This window comes from Mastomys coucha, unplaced genomic scaffold (genome assembly GCF_008632895.1).
Source record: "Mastomys coucha isolate ucsf_1 unplaced genomic scaffold, UCSF_Mcou_1 pScaffold21, whole genome shotgun sequence".
Lineage (NCBI taxonomy): Eukaryota > Metazoa > Chordata > Mammalia > Rodentia > Muridae > Mastomys > Mastomys coucha.
In genome coordinates this window covers 70259535-70278663 of record NW_022196904.1, presented here as the reverse complement: position 1 = coordinate 70278663, position 19129 = coordinate 70259535, and the positions used below count along the sequence as shown (strand labels likewise).

The window sequence follows — 19129 nt, the reverse complement described above, 5'->3', positions numbered from 1 at the left end:
GGCTGGGCTTGGTTTCCCTACTTTAACTATGAGAAGAGCTTGCCTCAGACGAGAGGATCGAAAGGAGGTACAGCACGCACCTGGAAAACGACATAAACTTTAATAAAAAGACGGGTTCAGTTTGCCCAGAGCCGCCCCTCTGGCACAGGCTGCCCAGGCCTGCCTGATTCTGCCACTGTGGCAGGAAGGGCGAACCCTCAGCAATCTTCTGATGGCGACTACACCGTACCTTGGGCTTTTGACTCCTCTGGGAAAGGAACTCCTTGTTGCCCAGTGACCTCCAGCCCCAAGCCACACCCAGGGTTCAGACCCATTGCTTAGGGATAAACTCAGCCTAAGGCATGATGAGCAGAGATGCATACAAGCTGGCCTTAGCTCTTCATCTTTTAGTCTTTACCGATCCCCAAAGAATCTTAGAATGTTGAAGAATTCTTGGTGTCTCCGTGTTTTTTGCCTTTTGCAAACAAAGGTCGTGGCCAGGGCTTTCCAAACTGGAACTTGTTGGCAGTCTTTCAATTAGCATAGATTGAAGACCATTTACTCTTTTGGTTGCCTGCTGGGCTTTCCTTCTTTTACCTGTGTTGGATGATGTTGAGGAGTGGGCTGGAATGCTGCAGTACTGGTGCAGAGGCAGGGCATAGGGTGAGATCCCCAGCCTTGGTTCCTCTGTGTTCAGAGTTTACCATGGAGGGCAAGGTGCAGCATTCAGTCCATGAGCCATTTTCCTGTCTCTCGGGCTGCAGTAGATAGCCCTGCTTTGGGGTTAAAGTGGGTGGCACTGATCCTGACAGGGCTCTGTTTATGGCTTCTAGCCTTCTGCTGGCTTGGCCTTCTGCAGTAGAAACATGGATTCCCCACTAAGTTGTAGTACTCACAAAAGAGATGTTTTCACCTCTTTCCCATCTGTGATCCAGTTACACAGAAGAATAGCACCCCATGATTCCCTCCAGCATATTTACTACACTGTATTTTAATTAGTCTGTTTAGGTGTCCATTTCCCTGTTAAACTTTGTTGTGGGCTGGGACTGTCTCTGTCATCTCTATCACCAGGGTCACTAGATGGAAGCAAGTAAATAAAGGGGTCCACTGCCTTACCCATTCCTAGCTACAAAGGAATGCCACTTTTTAACTTAGGAGCAGCCCAGCTGTAACAGTTGCTACTGGGAATTTACACCAGTCAAAGGTGACCAAGGCTAGTTTTGTATACTTACGGCTAGTGAGCCTGACTCTAGAGCTGGAAAAATAGTGCCTCCCAGATTTCTTCATTGACAATGAACAGGGGCCAGTGGCTGCTGGATCTCCTATCCAGTTGAAGTTCTTGGGCTGAAGATGGTACCGGGAATGCTGTGCAATTGCGGGATTCATGCTTGATAGTGGCCCTAAGATCCTGGGGATCAATTCGTGGGGCCGAAGTGGTTGCAGGAAATGAGGAGGGATCTGCTCTGAGGCAGCCCCTCTCAGGAACACCATTGGGACCAAATTCACAGGTTGCAGTTCTTGACTGCTCAGCCCGTCCTGGTGAAATCTAGGCTAGAGGAGAAGAGCAGCCCCTTACCATATTTCTTGTGAGTTTGGATAGAGTGTTGGAAGAAATATGTAACTAAAAAATAAAACAGTCTCTGCTAGGCCATAACCATTGTTATTCTTTTGGGGTTCATCAAAAACAGAGGGCCCAACAGGTTTGCTACTAGCCCAGGGAATAGTGAAAACGGCAGGTGATTTGTTGGCCCAAGACTGTTTACTTAGCTCCCATTAGAGCCAGGGCACTGGCAATACTAGGGTGAGTACATAGAAGCCACTGAGCATGGTGGTGGCCTTGTTATTTGTCAGTCATGAGTTGTGGATTACTATGAAACAGGAATAGAGACAACAAGTCTCTTGCAATTGAGAAAGTTGGGAACTGCACTTGGCTGGATTGCAATACCAAACCCAAGGGAGCCTGGAAACAGACATCATGGAACCAGCAGACCCTCTCCCAGGCTCCAGTGACAGATAGCATCACATAAACCTCCTTTGGTGTAACCACCACCATGTGTTGGTATCACAGCCCTTGTTCCCTTGCTTTGTGAGAGACTTCGCAGGGACCCTCACCCGATACTCATGAAGCTTTCTGTGGCTCCGGTGGCTGGGGTACAGCATCCGAGTGAGCTGCTCTACAATGCCCAGGCTTCGGATGAGATTCTCTCTTTGTAACAAGAGCTTCATCCGCTCAAGCTCTTCCTCTTCCACAATGTCCTGAGGCTGCATAGTGTCCAGTTGTACTGGTAGCAGCTACAAGGTACAGGAGAGATACAGGATATCCAAAGTGAGTCTCATACCACCAGCAAGGATGGCCGCAGGACCCCTGGCCTCCTTCCCTCTCTGGGCCCCACTTTAAGATTCCCTTAGCTGTCCATTCTCTCACCTTCTGTTCCAAAAGGTCAGATCCAATTTACTAGCTAGAGACTCTTCTCTCTCAAGCAAGGAGAGAGGGGACCGCAAGGGTTCCCTTCCCTAATAGGGGACAACAAAGATTCCCTTCCCTAGTAATCCCAATTTGGTTTTGTGTGAGAAGGTAAGAGCCACAGCCCCTGACACCTCTTTCTCCCGGTTCCGGTTCCTGTAAGCCAGGTTGGTGGCAAGGATCCGTGTAGCTGTTCTGGATCGGCTTTTCTCCCCAGCTGATTCTCCCTGGTTCTGCTCCTTGTTTTCTTTGCGCTTCTTGGTGCTTGGGTTCTCCAGCTGTTCCTGCTTTAGGCGAATCTCTTCCAGTTGCTGCCTGATGAGACACAGCACTTTCAGACATAGGAGGAATGGTGTGGGGAGAATGGGGGTGGGCCGAAGGAAAACAGGATGGGCTAATGAAAGGAACTCATGATGTGTTGCTGGAATTGATTCGAGTATAGGAAACACAGTAAAGGAAAGAATCAATCATTAAGGCTCTGTTTGTGGGCTGGGATGATAACTCAGGCACTGAAGTCCCTCCCCTGAAAGCATGAGAACCTGAATTCAAGACCCAGAATCCAAGTACAAAAAGCCAGGCATGGTAGCCCATGCTTGTATCTCAGCACTGAGGAGACAAAAAATAGGCAAGTCCCTGGCTTCTCATTGGTCAGCTAGCCTAGCCTTGTTGCTGACCTTCAGGCCAATAGAAGACTCAAAAGCTAAAGTGGGCCAAGACATGAGGGGCACTTTTAGTCCCAGCACTTGGGAAGCACAGGCAAGCAGGTTTCTGTATTTGGAGCAAGCCTTATCTACACAAGTTCCAGGCTAGCCAAAGCTATATATGGACATCTAGTTTTAAAAATATAAAACTTTAAAAATAAAGACATAAACAAAGTGGGACTGGCAAGAGGCTCAGCTGGTAAAGGTGCTACCACCCAGCCTGACTCCTGGAGTTCATTTGCTGAAACCCACATGAGACGTGGCTCCTGAAAGATTTCTCAACTGCCACATGTGCACGTGCTACACACACACACACACACACACACACACACACACACACAAGTAAATGTAATCTTTACCTATTTAAAAACACACAAGGTGAATAGCTACGGAACAATTCTCAAGGCTGTCCTCTGGCCTCCACATGCATATGTGTGCACACATGTATTGCATACATACACATCACACATTCGAGTGAAGGCATGCAAGTATGGGCCTGCACATAGAAAGAATCTGTTAGAATTGTTGCTCTGTTCTCAGCATGGCCTCCTCTTCCCCTGCTAGGGAGCAGTCTGACGTCAGGCTTTGCCCCTAACCCACTGGTACAGAGGAAAGGCAGCCAAGGTACCTGGCACACTCCTCTCTGGCCTTGGAGGCAGCTGTCTCTTGGAAGAGAGAGCCATTGTGCTTGAAGAAGGGTGCGTATTTCTCTGAGTCAGGCCCTGGGTAGATCCGCCGGTATCCCCCAAGGTGGGAATCTTCATAGCGCTCCTGGTCATGCATGGCAGCTTGGGATGATTCAATCTGTTCTCGCCTATGGAAACCAAGCTCAGGGAAGTCAGAGGAGGGCTGTGAAGGAAGTTCAGGAGGGAAAGAAAGGAATACCAGCTAAGGCTTTCAGTTTCAGAACCTCCTGCTAGCTGCCTGGGCTCCCTGGCCCTGCCTATGGAGGTGTGGTTTCCAGAATGCTGATTCTCTTCCTAAGCACTAGAGTGATCTCTTCATAAGCAAACACTCTAGTTACCACAGTCTTTTGGGTTCCAAATTGAAACACACATACACTATAGAAAATGTAAAAGAAAGGGATTCAACTAGATGTGCTGCAGGTTTATAATCCTAACTCTGAGAAGGCAGAGGCAAAAGGAACTAGAGTCTAAATCCAGCCTCAGCTTCATAGTGAGATCAAGGCCAGCCTCAAAAAGATCAAGATCGGAGTGTAGCTCAGTGGTAGAGAACATGCTTATTGTGTGCACAGGTTATTCCTTGACTGTGTAAAAGAAAAACCCGCCAGGCAGCAGTGGTGGCGCATACCTTTAATCCTAGCACTTGGGAGGCAGAGGTAGGCAGATTTCTGAGTTCAAGACCAACCTGGTCTACAGAGTGAGTTCCAGGACAGCCAGGTGCATGTATACAGAGAAACCCTGTCTCAAAACAAAACAAAACAAAACAAAACAAAAAAACAAAACAAAACAAAAAAGACAAGAAAACCCCATATTTTAATGACTGTCCATTTACTTGACACAATTTCTCGATAATTAAGTGGATCAAGCTGGCTTTGAGCTCCTGATCCTCCTGATTCTACCTCCTATTTTTTTTTTAAAGATTTACTTATTTTATGTATATGAGTATAGTATTGCTCTCTTCGGACACACCAGAAGAGGGCATCAGATCCTATTACAGATGGTTGTGAGCCACCATGTGGTTTCTGGGAATTGAACTCAAGACCTCTGGAAGAGCAGTCAGTGCTCTTAACAATTGAGCCATCTCTCCAGCCCTCTGAGTCTACCTCCTAAGTGCTGGTGGGATCATAATCCTATATCACCACTCTAGGACTGCTTCTGGCACTCATGTGTACATGAAGCACTCCTATAAATAAAATAAATGAATAAATAAATCTTTTTTAAAAAGTTGGGAGGGAAAAAAAAAAAAAAAGCCGGGCGGTGGTGGCGCACGCCTTTAATCCCAGCACTTGGGAGGCAGAGGCAGGCGGATTTCTGAGTTTGAGGCCAGCCTGGTCTACAGAGTGAGTTCCAGGACAGCCAGGACGACACAGAGAAACCCTGTCTTGAAAAAACCAAAAAAAAAAAAAAAAAAAAAAAAAAAAAAGTTGGGAGGGTAGATCTGGGAAGAGTTGGAGTGGGTGTGTGTGAACATGATCAAAATACATTGTATGCACCTATGAAGTTCTGAAGAATAAATACAAATATTACAGTAAGAAAAAAAACAACTGGGAGTTATGGTACATCACTAGTTCAAGGCCTGCCTGGGCTACAGAGGAGTTCTACCCTGAACTGTATGTATATAGCAAGAACCTGTGTCAAAAAATAAAAACAGAGCAAAACAACTAATCACACTATATAAAGTTCCCTTGCAAGGGAATCTACAGAATTTGATTTATTTAACAGTCTGGATAGACAAGGGAAAATATTTTAAATTTATTTTATTTATTTAATGTACGAGTTGTCTGCTGCACGTATACCTGTGTGCCAGAAGAGGGCATCCCTTTTTTATAGATGACTGTGAGCCACCATGGAAGTGTTGCGTATTGAACTCAGGACCTCTGGAAGAACAACCAATGCTCTTAACTGCTGAGCCATCTTTCCAGCCCCAGGACAATATATTTTTGTATAAACACATTTAGACTTTTAAATGCTTGTGCGAGTATAGCATTACAGTAGCAATGAGAATCAGCTGAAAACTGATTCACTGGCAATGAGCATGAAAAGACTACTCAATGTGGTTTTTTTTTAAATGTCTCTATAATATGCAGTGTATTTTTTAAAAAGATGTATTTATTTATTTTAAAGAGTTATTATGTATACAGTATTCTGCCTGAATGTACACCTGCAAGCCAGATGAGAGTACTAGATCTCATTACAGATGGTTGTGAGCCACCATGTGGTTGCTGGGAATTGAACTCAGGAACTCTAGAAGAAGAGCCAGTGCTCTTAACCTCTGAGCCATCTCTCCAGCCTGATATGCAGTGTATTATCTATGCCAAAAAAGGGGAGCTAGGGGGCTGGAGAGATGGCTCATCAGTTAAGAGCACTGACTGTTCTTCCAGAAGTCCTGAGTTCAATTCCCAACATGGAAGCTCACAACCATCAGTAATGGGATTCAGTGCCCTATTCTGGCATGTATGAATACAGCTTGTCTTAGTGTATTCATATACATAAAATAAATAGTTAAAAAAATTAAAAAGTGTTTAAAAACTACTCACTGCCTTGTAGCCTTCTCCTTCTCTCAGGAAAATAATAAGAAGTCAAGTTGCATAACTTAACACCTACCAGAACCTGCAAGGCTCAGTGGGTAATAGCACTTACTGCCAAGCCTATGGACCTGATTCAATTCCTAGGACCCAACATTGGTGGAAGGAGAGAACCAACTCCCACACATTGTCCTCTAACCACAGGTCTGGCATGCCACATGTGCAAAAACACACAGACACACACAAAATAAACATACTATATTAGCTTAAAAATAAATAAACCGGGCATAGTGATGCACACCTTTAATCCATGCAACCATGAGGCAGAGGCAGGTAGATCTCTGTGAATTTGAGACCAACCTGGTCTACATATGTAGCTCCAGGCCAACCTGAGACCTGTCTTAAATAAACAAACACTTATCAGATACCAGGCACACCTGGTTTCTCGTGGCTGTTGGTGGCATGGAAAAAGCCTCTCCTTGACTCGACGTTTCTCTTCTTCAATCACCTTCCTTTTGTCACAGCCCCGGAGGTTGACAAGGTTCATAGCATCACAGAGAAGTGCATCTTTCACCTCTCGATCCAGACGGGAGTCTGTGGTGAAGCTTGGGGAGTGATTTACCTGCCAAGAGGAGTCCATATTGCCCCTTTCCTAGATCACCTGAGCCAGTGGTGGTCTCTTGCAGGTCTAACTGGGGGCCTGGGGGAGAAACAGTTCTAGCCTGTAGCCTGAGCCAACAACCAAGAAGAGATGTGACCTATCTCCAGGCTGGTGAGAGCAAACCAGACAGTTTGACTATGAATGCAGGGTCCTTGCCAGCAAGACTTACACAGGGAGCACTGGGGAATCCTAAACACGGATTGCTATGTTTGCTTGCTTGCTTTGTTCTGCTTGGGTTTGGGGGCTGGAATTTTATAAAATCTAGGCTAACATCAAATTCACTATGTAGCTGAGGCCTGGAATCATGATCCTCTTTCCTCTCCTTCTCAAGTACTGAGACAACGGGCATGTGCCACTATGCCCAGTTTAAGCTGCTCTTGCAGAGGTCAAAGACTATGAATGTTTATCTCAGGAACTGATACAAGTCTTATGTTTTCACCTGGCTCTTCCCTACCCTACCCTGAGACGACTTCTTCCCCTAACCTCCCTATTCTACCAGGTAAGTATACTGCTTCCAAGGTGACGTCTCTGACTTTGGCCTTGTTGAGTCCAGGAGAGAAATCTTACCTCTAGAAGCCAGGGCTTGAGCTTGTGGTCCAGTAAGATGTCAAACCCCAGGATCTCAAAGCAGGCACATGTACCTCCACACAGATATTGGGGGAAACAGGTTCGGTAGTTGTGGCGAAGCACAGAGTGGGCTGAGATGATGGTTTTGATGATGATGTCCTCGATGTCCCCCCACAGCTCTCGGGGATCATGGCTGTGCTCTCGCAGCCAGGCATTGAGTGTCGACAGCTTCCTGTGAGGCCCAGTGCTCAGAGGAAGGCAGTCTCCATGCCAGCAGGGCCTGGCTGCAGGCACTAGGCTCCCTGACTTAACCACACTTCTATTTCCGGGACCCAGAGCTTCAAAGCGCTGCTAGCAGCTGGGAGCTGGGATTGGTTATTAGGGTTATGGTTACTGAGTCTGTACTTAGAGCTCAGACACAAGAGTAGTGTCTTCAAAAACAGGGATTCCTGGGAAATCAGCTTCCCAAGAGCCAAATGGGTTTCATAGGTCCCTGAGGCTGTGGGACTAAGGGCAGGGGAAGCAAGGGAAAACAGAATAGGGGATACCTCTTACTGCCCACAGCGTCATCACGGACAAAATTCTCATTGTGTTTATTGATGGCATAGTTGGTCAGGTGCATGCAGACCTCCTCCTGTGAAGGGAATAGCCCTAGATTGGCTCACACTGCCACTCTGTCCAGCTTCTCCTGCCCTTCAGTGACTTCTTATTACCCACTGCTCTGCCCCAAGATTGCTCAGCTCCTGCTCTCTTCACCAGACTGTTCCATATGATCATGGCAAAGAGGCTGTGCTGGGTAACCCTATTCAGAACCTTTCCTCAGTCACCACCCAGCAAGGCCCCCGACCCCTGGTGCTATGGCTCTCACTAGCTTCCCTTCCTTGGTCTTAGCTGACAATGACAAATTTTCACCATGTTTGTGCATAGAACGAAGTCACTCATGGCAATGGAAGACAAGAAGATGCCACCCTGCCTCCTCACCAGGTTGTTATGGCTAGGTTCCACATACGGCATGGTGGCAAAACGGGCCAGGCCTTCCTCGTACACGAAGATCCGGAGAGGGTCACAGGAAGTGATCAGAACATAGATTCGCATGTCAAACTTGAAGCCATCAATGAGGAAGGGCTAAGAGCATGCAAATCCAGAGGGAATACTAATGAACTTACAAAGTGCTTCTAATACATAACACATTGACTCTTCGCAGTAATCATAATAATAATAGTGTTACTGCTCTCATTTAAGAGTGAGGAAACAGCCAGATAACTGCCCAAGATCATATATCTGGGAAATGGGGAAACTTTGAGTCAAACCCAGGCTGGCTAGCTCTGAAAAATGGCTATAGTCTGTCTGTAGGATAATGAAGACAGCAGAAAGGACAAGAGCCTATAATTGAACTCTGGCCCTGGTGTATGAGGGATACAGCATCCCAATGTGGGGAAAGGCCTAGGGGTTCCGAGGTGGCCTTCACCTTGGTGATGTACTGCTGGCAGATCATATGCTCTCCTGGCTTGATTTCCTTGGGGGTTCTGGTGATAAAGATGCCACGCCCCTGACAGCCGCTATCTGGCTTGCAGATATAAGTGCGGGTTTTCCGCTGACGACCGTAGGCCTGGAAGTCCCCATAGCTACATGCAGAGAGAGGCTGGTCAAAGGGTTTCTGTGCATCCTGCCTGTCCTGGGATCCCCATGGCCATCGTCTTGTTATCTACCTCCAGGTTCTTCCTGGAGCACTTAGCTCTGGACCCACTTTGCTTTGGGCAGCTGAAACTTTCTTTTTTGAGACAGTCTCTTTTTGTAACCCTGGCTATCCTATACTTGCTATGTAATCCAGACTAGTCTCAAATTTACAGAAATCCACCTGCCTCTGCCTCCCAAATATTGGGATTAAAAGTCTAAGCCACCACTCCCAGCCAGCTGAATCTTTCTTGGACCAGTTCCAACCCTCTGCAACACATCTGGGTCCTTAAGACCACAGAGAGTGATTCCTCATCCTGTCCATGGACCTGAGCCCACTCACTCTGCAGGGAGGCACCAGGTGCGTGGAAAGATGTTGTACTCAGTAGGGTATAGCTTCTGCATGCGGTTGAGGTTCCGAGCCAGCAGATCTTTGCGGCAGATTTCTGTCATGCCGGGGAAGTGGTTGATTTTCTGAAACACAGTCAGTTGGTTACTCAGCCTCTGCTGTAGCAAGTGGCAGTTCCTGGGACCTGGTCATCCCAGGAAGCTGTGGGAAGGGACTGGGAAGGAAAGGGAGATGTCAGAGTAGATGGTGGCAGTGTATCTAGTCAGCAAGTGTGAATTCGTCCACCACCTCTCCCCAACACATCAAGGCCGAGAGAGGAAGGACAGTGGCAAAGTGTCCAGTGCCAGGACCTTGTGCCCCCAACCCTCATACCTCTCAGTACAGCAGAATAACTGTGCTGTCTGGAGATAAGCTTCAGGGGTGGGGGTGCTTGACTAGCAGGTATTAGGTTCTAGGTTTGATTCCTAGCAACACACACATCACATACACCTCACACAAAACACTCATATTCGCTCACAATCACACAGCACTCACACACACACACACACCCACAATACATATTCACTCACATACATACTCATATACACACATCACAATACACCCACACACATACTCATATACACACATCACAATACACCCACACACATACTTACCCAGACACATATACCACACACTCACACACACCTCACACACACCTCACACACTCCCACACATCCTACACAGGAACACACACTCACACTCACTCACACATACCATACACTCACAAACATACACTCTCTTGTGTACAAACACCAGACACACCCCACCATACACACTCACTCACACACACACACATATACACCACACAAACACTCACATGCACACTTTTAAAAGAGGAATAATGGTACACGAGAGCACAAAGAAATAATAAGAAACACATCTCCTTGAAGACATAAAGGAGTAAACTAAGAAGACTATAGGGAAGGCGCACCACAGCACCCAGAGACCACACACAGCAAGTCTGCTGGCAGCCCTTAGCTGTTCTAGCCTGCAGGGCTGGGAGGAGGTAGCAGGAGACAGCTTTGGGCATTCAGCTGGCTTCCTCAGTCACTAGCTGTGTGAACTTTGTGTTCTGAGTCTTCCTGTTCTCTTTTTAACAAACAGCTATCTGTTGCTCAGGGATGCTAAGGATTTAATGAGGAAGCAATATAAAATCACCTAACAGTGTTTGACCAGCGCATAGGAATCCCTCAGTAAAAGCTGTTAATTACTGTTCATTAATGATCCTCACCTGACATCTGCTCCCTGCATACTCCCTTCTTTGAAGCTTCTCCAGCATTCACAGCCTTTGCTCTCTCTAGCTCCCTCCCTTAAGACTAGGTTAGGACAAGTTACAGTGTCTGGACTCCCATCCTGGATTTCCCCAAAGAAGCCCACAGGCCCTTTTTAATTAGTCCTGTGAGATATGGCATTTCAGGTAAGGACAGGCTGCACACCTGATGGTAGTCCTAGAAATCTAGAGCACTGGGCTGGTGAGATGGCTCAGCAGGTAAGAGCACTGACTGACTGCTCTTCCGAAGGTCCTGAGTTCAAATTCCAGCAACCTCATGGTGGCTCACAACTACCTGTAATGAGATCTGACACTCTCTTAAGACAGCTACAGTGAACTTATTTATAATAATAAATAAATCGTTAAAAAAAGAAAAAAGAAAACTAGAACACTTGGTGTCATGGCAGCCATTTGTTTAGTACACTCATGAGGTTTCCATGATGAAAGTGTCTACTAACCCATTCCTTATGACACACGACTTCACCAAGACATGCTCTTGTTGACCATGCTCAACAACATGCTCATGTTGTTGTTGAGTCAGAGTCTTGATATAGCCCAAGACATACAGCTTCAAAAACTCTCACCCTCTTCACTGAGCCTTCTGCCTGCTGGGATTACTGTCTTGTACCACCATACTTGCATGTGATTGCTGGCTGGCTCACTCTCCTGCTCTCTTCTCTGTCAGGAAGTTGATTCCCCTCCCCCACCTTTTTTTTTTTCTTTTGAAACTAGATCTTACCTAGGATGGCCTTGAACTCCTCCTGATCCTTGCTTCCACCTCTCACTGGTGTGCATTACCACATTTAACTCTTGCACACTATCTCTCACCAAACTCCCTCTTGCATACTTTCTTGGTGTATGTGTGATACTAAGTTGCTTAGATACTAAACCCATCCACTGACCTAAACAGTAGTTCCCCAACCCCCATATTTTAGATACAGGAAATTGCCTTGTATATACTAGGCAAGCATTCTACTCCTGAGCGCTGAGCTAATCCCTAGCCTTCTGCCATTAGCTTGGAAGCAGCCCTCCAGTCTTCTGCCCCAAGGTGGTCACACTTGCTCTCAATGAGGCAGGCAGGCTGGTCAGATGTCACCAGTGAGAACAGATAATGCGACAGGAATGTGCCCAGGAAACACTTCCCATAACAGAAGCTCCAAAGAGCCAACAGGAGAATATTTTTATTGGAGTAGAAGACGTGGGGGGGTGGACCTTATAAGGTGCAGCAAAGGAAAGAAGCAGTCTCCAGTGCCAGGGTGGGAATGGGCCAGGACATTCGTACCTGAAACCTCTTCATGTCCATGACTCGTTCCAGTGAGACAGAACAGTCTGTCCAGTACACAGTCCATTCTTCATCCTCCCCTACTTCCTTCAGGCCACACATTTGGGCTGCCCGGCGCACTGTAGAGACAGGGAAGTCAATGCTGCCAGCCTGGCACCAGCCATGAGCCCAGGAACTCTAGCTGGAAGAAGGAATAGATCTGACCAGAGAGCAGATTGTAAAGGCATGTGGCTCTTACTTCAGCATCTTAGTTACCAGTTTGCAGTTCCAGGTTGATGAGGCTATCAGAGAAAATAAGAGGCAGACCCTCTGCTGCTCTGGATCAGTGCTATGTGGGTGTCCAGCTGCTCCTAGGCCTGGAGCTCTCTGGCATCTAAGACTCTAGTGGCTCTTTGCACAGATGTCAGTGTGGAGGAGAGGGGAAAGATGAAAACACTGACCTAGCTGGGGATATTACTTATAATTGTTAAAGCCCACTGAATGTAAAGAGAAAACGTGGTTTTTGTTTTTGAGGGGTTGGAGATCAAAGGGCCTTTTGCATGGTAGGTGAGCCCTTTACCATTAAGATTTATTCTCAACCCTTCAAAAGAAGCTGGTTTTGTAAAAGAGATTTTCATTATTTTTAATCATGTGTATATGCGTGAGTATAAATTTGCCAGATCATGCATGTGGAGATCAGAGGACAATTTGCAGGAGTCTCCTTCTACCGTGTGGGTCCCTAGGATTGAAGCTGGGTTGTTAGCCTTGCTGGCAAGTGCATTTATACAATGAACTATCTCCCCAACCCCAAAAGCAGTTTTAATTTTTCCTTATATTCCTTATTTGAAGGAGATTCAGTTTGTTTGTACGGTTGTTTATAGTTTTTACATGTAATCCAGGATGTCTATGTAACCAAGGATAACCTTGAAGTTCTCATCCTTTTGACTCCATTTCCCAAAGGCTGGGATTACAGGCATCAGCCACCAGGGCCAGTTTAATGTGGTACTTAGGGATCAAATCTAAACATTCCTGCATGCTAGACAAGTATACTACCAATGAGCTATACCTTCAGCCACCTTATTTATTTTCATTTTTTTCAGACATTGTTTCTCTATGTAGCCATGACTATCCTAGAATTCACTCTGTAGACCAGTCTAACCTTGAACTCAAAGATCCTCCATCTGCTTCCCAAGTGCTGGGAGTAAAGGCATGCTCCTCCACCACTTGGCAGTCACCTTTTTAAATTATATGAGTCTCACTATGTAGTCTTGGCTGACATTCACTATGTAGGCCAGGATGGCCTGAAAGGAATAGAAATCTGCCTGCTTCTGCCTCCCAAATGCCTGGCTTATGTTTTCAATTAGTTTTTTGGGTTTTTTGTTTGTTTGTTTGTTTTTAGTTTGCTTTTGTTTTGCTTTTTTGGTTTTTCTTTTTTGACTAGCTGACTGTGGAGATTCCCCCACCACCAACAGCCAACAGCCACATCTCAGCTGTCAGTAGCAAAGCCTGGGGACACCCAGGAACCACAATGTAGGTGTAGTAGGTCACCTAGGCAGGAGCCAGCAGCTGAGAGAATGGTTGTGACTGTCCCAGGAATAAGAACAATAGTCCCTCTTCCACAAGAACTGTTAGCATTGAGCCCGGTGCTTACCACTCTCATACTTGCAGTTTGTCAGGTTGATGGCCAGAGGTCTGAAATGGAGGAGGAACAGAAATCAGGCTGAGTGGGAGTGATGCACAGGCACCAGGCTCCCAGGAACCCAGATGAAGAAATATCTAACAGACTTATAATACATTTTCTCTAGAAGCATTTATATAACAAACCAACATGCTAAAATTCCAAGCTTGGCAGACCCAAATGCTCTGATTTTTTTTTTCCATTGCAGCAAAAGTTAATATTGCTGTGGCCTTTCTTTTTAGATTTCCTAGAGAGAATTTCTGTGTAGTCCTAGCTGTCCTGGAATTTGCTCTATAGACCAGGTTGGTCTTGAACTCAGAGATCTGCTTGCCTCTGCCTCCTGAGGGATGGGATCAAAGGCACTGGCCACCACAATTGTCTTTTGTTTGTTTTGTTTTGCTAATGTGAGCACTAAGGGTTCAAACTCAAGGCCCTCATTCTTGGGTAGCAAGCCCTCTTCTCTGGCTGAGCCATCTCATCAGCCCATGGTTATTTGATTTTGTTCTTGTTTTGGGTGTGTGTGTGTGTGTCTCATGCTGTAGTCCAAGCTGGTCTAGAACACACAGTCATTGTTTTGTTTCAGCTTCCCTAGTGATGGGATTATAGGCATGCACCACCATCTGGCTCTCCTCTCTTCCCCCAAAGGCTAAAGTGAAAAGCTTAGATCCCACCATGCTCTCTACCAAATGGTGGGGTGAAGCAAGGGGTAACTCTCTGGAATTACACCAGTGAGGGATCTAAGGAAAATGTATACCTTCGTTTCCGCTTTCTTTTTCTCCTCCCAGCTTCCAAATCATCTGTGTCTGTTGCACTTAATATTTTCTTTGGAATTTTCTTGGCTACAACAGATAAGGCAACCTCATTCTCAAATTCTTTATAGTCGTCCTTTTCAAGTGCCTGCTGGGTAGAATTAGGGGTGGTAGATTCCTCTCTAACACATTCTTCCTCAGATTCTTCTTCCTCAATATCATCCTCCTCAGATTCACTGGTCTTACAGGTATTGGGCTCCATCCTCTCAGATTCTAAGGTGAAAGGGATAGGAAGAAATATTTATCGGACCTTTTTTCAGGCCCACCAAGTCCTGCAGGAATTCACCCAGAGTCCCTGTATGGTGCTAGAAGGAAATGTTGCCCTTTCAGACCAACCCTACTGTAGAATAGGTTGTTTCCAAGTAGAGGGCTGTGGGAAGCATGGGGTGCTGAACCCATCATCCAGGATCACCCTGGATCATACAACACTCTGCCGTGCATGCAGGATAGAAATTAGCAGGAACCACCACCGCGGCTGTTTTGTTTCCTGAAGTGGAAGAGACTTGACAGAACTGAGAAGTCTTTGCTTTAAAATACAGCTGTTATCAAATACAAAGGTTATCGGGCCGGCGATTTCCCTGAGCCAAAACTCAGTTTCCCTACGTGAACTCATTTCTGTCGGGCCTCTGATAGCTAAGACTCTTTGGGTTACAACAGAGGAAAGGAAACCCACGGCAGACACTGCCCACCCGAGGTTTTGAGGAGAGCTCAGGGGCTGCTGGAGCTGCCCCTAGCAGCCCCGGGCTGGACTCGGCTGGTCGCTCATGGCCGCCGCTCGTTCGCTGCGGCTCTTCCTGGGCGTTGCTGGACGTCGGGGACCGTCTCGTCGTTCCACAGGACTGTCTGTCCCCGCCGTCGCGAGGGGGAGCCCGCTCCCCCTCGGGGTTAACTCCTAGCTCCAAGATCCTGGCGGCGGCGGCGCCTTCTTAAGCAAGCCGACGGCCGCCGCCGCCGCCGTCGCTATGGACACGAAGGCGGCCCCTATTGCAGTAGCGTTCTGGGGGCGTGGCTTTCCCGGGAACCACACCCACTCTGGCGGAAGCCATCTTGGCCCTGGGATGTCTGTAGCGGTCCGAGTGTTTGGGAGCTCGAACGGCCAAGACATATTCTTCCAAGGCATTATGGGATTTGTAGTCCTCCCATATTGGGACGGGTTCGCACCTTTTCCTCTCTACCTTTCCTGGATCCTATGGCGAACCCAAATAAGTCTATGTGTAGGACAAATAGCTGCTTGCGTTTCTTCTACATTTTAGAAATGGTCCTATGAAAAAATTCCCGCCGTTAACAGGGACAGCAACGATTAGAACACATACCTTCCAAGGTTTCACCCTGATAAACTGAACCAGCTCTATTAACGAATTACAGAATAAGGCCAGCAAGGTGGCTCAGCAGGTCAAAATGCTAGCTGACAATCCAGGGGACTTGAGTTCGACCTCCAGAATCCATGTGGTGGAAGAAGAAAACCAGGACAACAGTACATTGTCTTCTCACTCCTACAGCCACAACTTGATATGGTACCCACAACCGTAAATAATTACTTTTGTAACTTAAAGAAAAGGAAATAACAGAATGACCTCATTCAATTGTTCTGTCATTGTCGCCTTCCTATACCTGGCATGCCTACCTGGCATCTTTGCCCCCAACTTTGAATTCCACTAGCTTTTTTCACCAAACCCAACCCAACATGTAATTCAGATTATTTTTTGTGACAAAATCCAGAGAAGAATTGACCCTTTTTTATTCATAAAAAGATAAACTGCTGAAGGTACATTGAAGTGGAAATTTCGGGTTTCTTTGGGGACTCAGTTATGTCAAGTGTTGTCTGGAGGAAGCAGAGACAGGGGAGGGGCTACCTTTCTGAAGCAGACAGGGGGAACTGCTGTGTGATGATTAGAAAGAATATAAACATACTCCACAGACAGTGTGACAAGGCTCTTGCATTGGTTCGCCTTGCACTGAGTTACTGATCTTCGCTCTTCTTGACTTCATAGAGATCAACTTGCCAAAGAACTTCCTGCGGGCGGTGGTGGTGGGCAGTGGTGGTGGGCAATGGTGGTGGGCGGTGGTGGCGGGCTGTAGTGGCGCATGCCTTTAATCCCAGCACTTGGGAGGCAGAGGCAGGAGGATTTCTGAGTTCGAGGCCAGCCTGGTCTACAGAGTGAGTTCCAGGACAGCCAGAGCTACACAGAGAAAAAAGAACTTCCTATGATATTCAGGTGAGTTCTTGTGGCTTCTGCTGACTCCTGCTGACCTGTGGAGCCTCTCAGTCAGTTTCCTCTGGATCAACTGTAACTTCTGTTTCCTGTTTGATGTTTGCCAGTTAGACTGAATTGCTACTGACTCATGTTTGATGTTTTGGACTGCAGGGATTATATTCTAACAACAGATATTTCCAAATCTCCGCAAGGAACTACTTGTAAACAGGTCCACGACCCTCGTTTCCTATTAACCTTTCTTTCCCCCTACCTCTGGTAGGTGGACTAGAAGGATGTTGAAGTGTTCAAGAACACAAATTAAAGTAGGTTTTTGTTTTTAATTTTTTTTTTTTTTTTTTTTTTTTTTTTTTTTTTTTTTTTTTTTTTTTTTTTTTTTTTTTTTTTTTTTTTGGTTTTTTGAAACAGGGTTTCTCTATGTAGCCCTGGCTGTCCTGGTACTCACTCTGTGGACCAGGCTGGCCTCGAACTCAGAATAAAGTAGGTTTTGAAAGATCTAAGCCTATAGTACAAGTATATGAATATCTACTTACTCTGTCTTACTGAGAATTTGCTAAAGTAACTGGTTATTCGGTAACAGAAGGTTTTTTACTCTTTCAAAATTTAAAATGTTGGGGCTGGAGAGGTGGCTCAGTGGTTAAGAGCACTGACTGCTCTTCCAAAGGTCCTGAGTTCAAATCCCAGCAACCACATGGTGGCTCACAACCATCTGTAACGAGAGATCTGACTTCCTCTTCTGGAGAGTCTGAAGACAGCTACATTGTATACATATAATAAAATCTTTAAAAAAATTTTTTTAAATGTTTGTGTTCTATGTATATAAGTTTTTACCTGCATGTATGTATGGCATATTCTTGTTTGGTGTGCCCTCCCCCCAGCCTTGAGCTGGCTGAACAAGTCTTGTACACTGGAGCTAGCCATCCTTCCTCGCTACATTTACTTCTTCCTGCCAGAGACCTGAGGACTGCCCAGCCGCTGGAACTACTTGCTGAAGAGCTTACTTTGCAGCTCAATCCAGCTGAAACAAGCAACAGAACCCAGCCAAAACAAAGGGATGGATCCTTGGGTTTTTCCATAAATATTCAGAGCTGTACATTAAAAAAATCTGAGCCTTCATTAAAGAACTTTGTTTTGGCTCCTTATTTCTCTCGCTGTCCTTCCCATCTATCTCCACCTTTCCTTTCAGGAACTCAGGAACCCATGGCTGCTTGCGGTTACAGTTTGGTGCCTGTGTAAGTCAGAAGAGAATGTCAGATCCCTTGGGACTGGAGTCATACATGGTTACGAGCCACCATGGGAACTGACAGGAACCAAACCTGTGTCCTCTGCAAGTGCAACAAGTGCACTTAACCAGTGAGACATCTCTCTAACCTGTTCTATTCTTTAAATTTTTTATTTTATGTATCTCTGTATATGCCTGAGTGCACATCTGTGGAGAACTTTGGGGGCCACTTGACAGGAATCTGACTTCGGCCAAGGACAAGGAAATGGGTTTCAGGCAGGAATGTGACATTAGGCCATGACAAGAAAGTAAGGTCAGGCAGGAATCTAATTTTTAGGCTAGAACAAAGAATTCAGGTAAGAATGTGACTTTGTCTAGGACAGGAAAGTAGGCTCAGATGTCTTAGTCATCCTGATAAGCCCTTAGAAACAGTCATCACAGGACTTTGTTTATTGCCTTGCTTGTTCCTTGACTATTTGTGTTTATTGTCCTGCTGTTCCTTAACCTAGAACTGATCTTATTACTTGCATGTGATTAAAATGGTATAAAAGCAGATTGGGAAAAAATAAACCTGCCTCAGACTCAGAACTGGCTGTGGTCATGCTACAATTTTGTCTAATTGTCTTTTTCTTTTCTTTTTTTAAAAAGATTTATTGGTGCATTTAATCCTAGCACTTGGGAGGCAGAAGCAGGCAGATTTTTGTGTTAGAGGCCAGCCTGGCTTACAGAGTGAGTTCCAGGACAGCCAGGTGCATGTATACAAAGAAACCCTGTCTTGGAAAAAACAAAGATTTATTTATTTTATTTTATGTATATGAGTACACTGTAGCTGTACAGATGGTTATAAGCCTTCATCTGGTTGTTGGGAATTGAATTTAGGACCTCTGCTCACTCCGGTCAACCACTCTCGCTCTGGTCAGTTGGCCCTGCCCATTCCTGTAACTGTCTTCAGACACACCAGAAGAAGGCCTCAGCGAGGCCAGCCTGGTCTACAGAGTGAGTTCCAGGACAGCCAGAGCTACATAGAGAAACCC

The 19129-nt window shown here is 46.0% G+C and overlaps 1 protein-coding gene across 6 annotated transcripts; it reads right to left on the bottom strand.

The window, feature by feature from the left end:
- Positions 1 to 79: 79 nt before the first annotated feature.
- Positions 80 to 15644, bottom strand: LOC116102454 (tubulin polyglutamylase TTLL13). 6 transcript variants are annotated; one of them, XM_031387109.1, is made up of 15 exons: positions 15334 to 15644; positions 14606 to 14873; positions 13825 to 13865; positions 12195 to 12313; positions 9598 to 9728; positions 9049 to 9205; positions 8562 to 8705; positions 8129 to 8214; positions 7581 to 7812; positions 6790 to 6974; positions 3773 to 3958; positions 2578 to 2758; positions 2092 to 2271; positions 1212 to 1530; positions 80 to 832 (listed from the first exon to the last, which is right to left on the bottom strand). In XM_031387109.1, exons 2-15 carry the CDS (start codon positions 14860 to 14862, stop codon positions 573 to 575), a joined length of 2478 nt encoding a protein of 825 aa, XP_031242969.1. In that variant the 5' UTR covers positions 14863 to 14873; positions 15334 to 15644; the 3' UTR covers positions 80 to 572. The 6 variants fall into 6 exon arrangements, with proteins under 6 accessions (XP_031242969.1, XP_031242968.1, XP_031242967.1 ...); XM_031387108.1 differs by having other exon boundaries at positions 15346 to 15644; XM_031387107.1 differs by having other exon boundaries at positions 15350 to 15644.
- Between the last annotated feature and the right edge of the window lie 3485 nt (positions 15645 to 19129).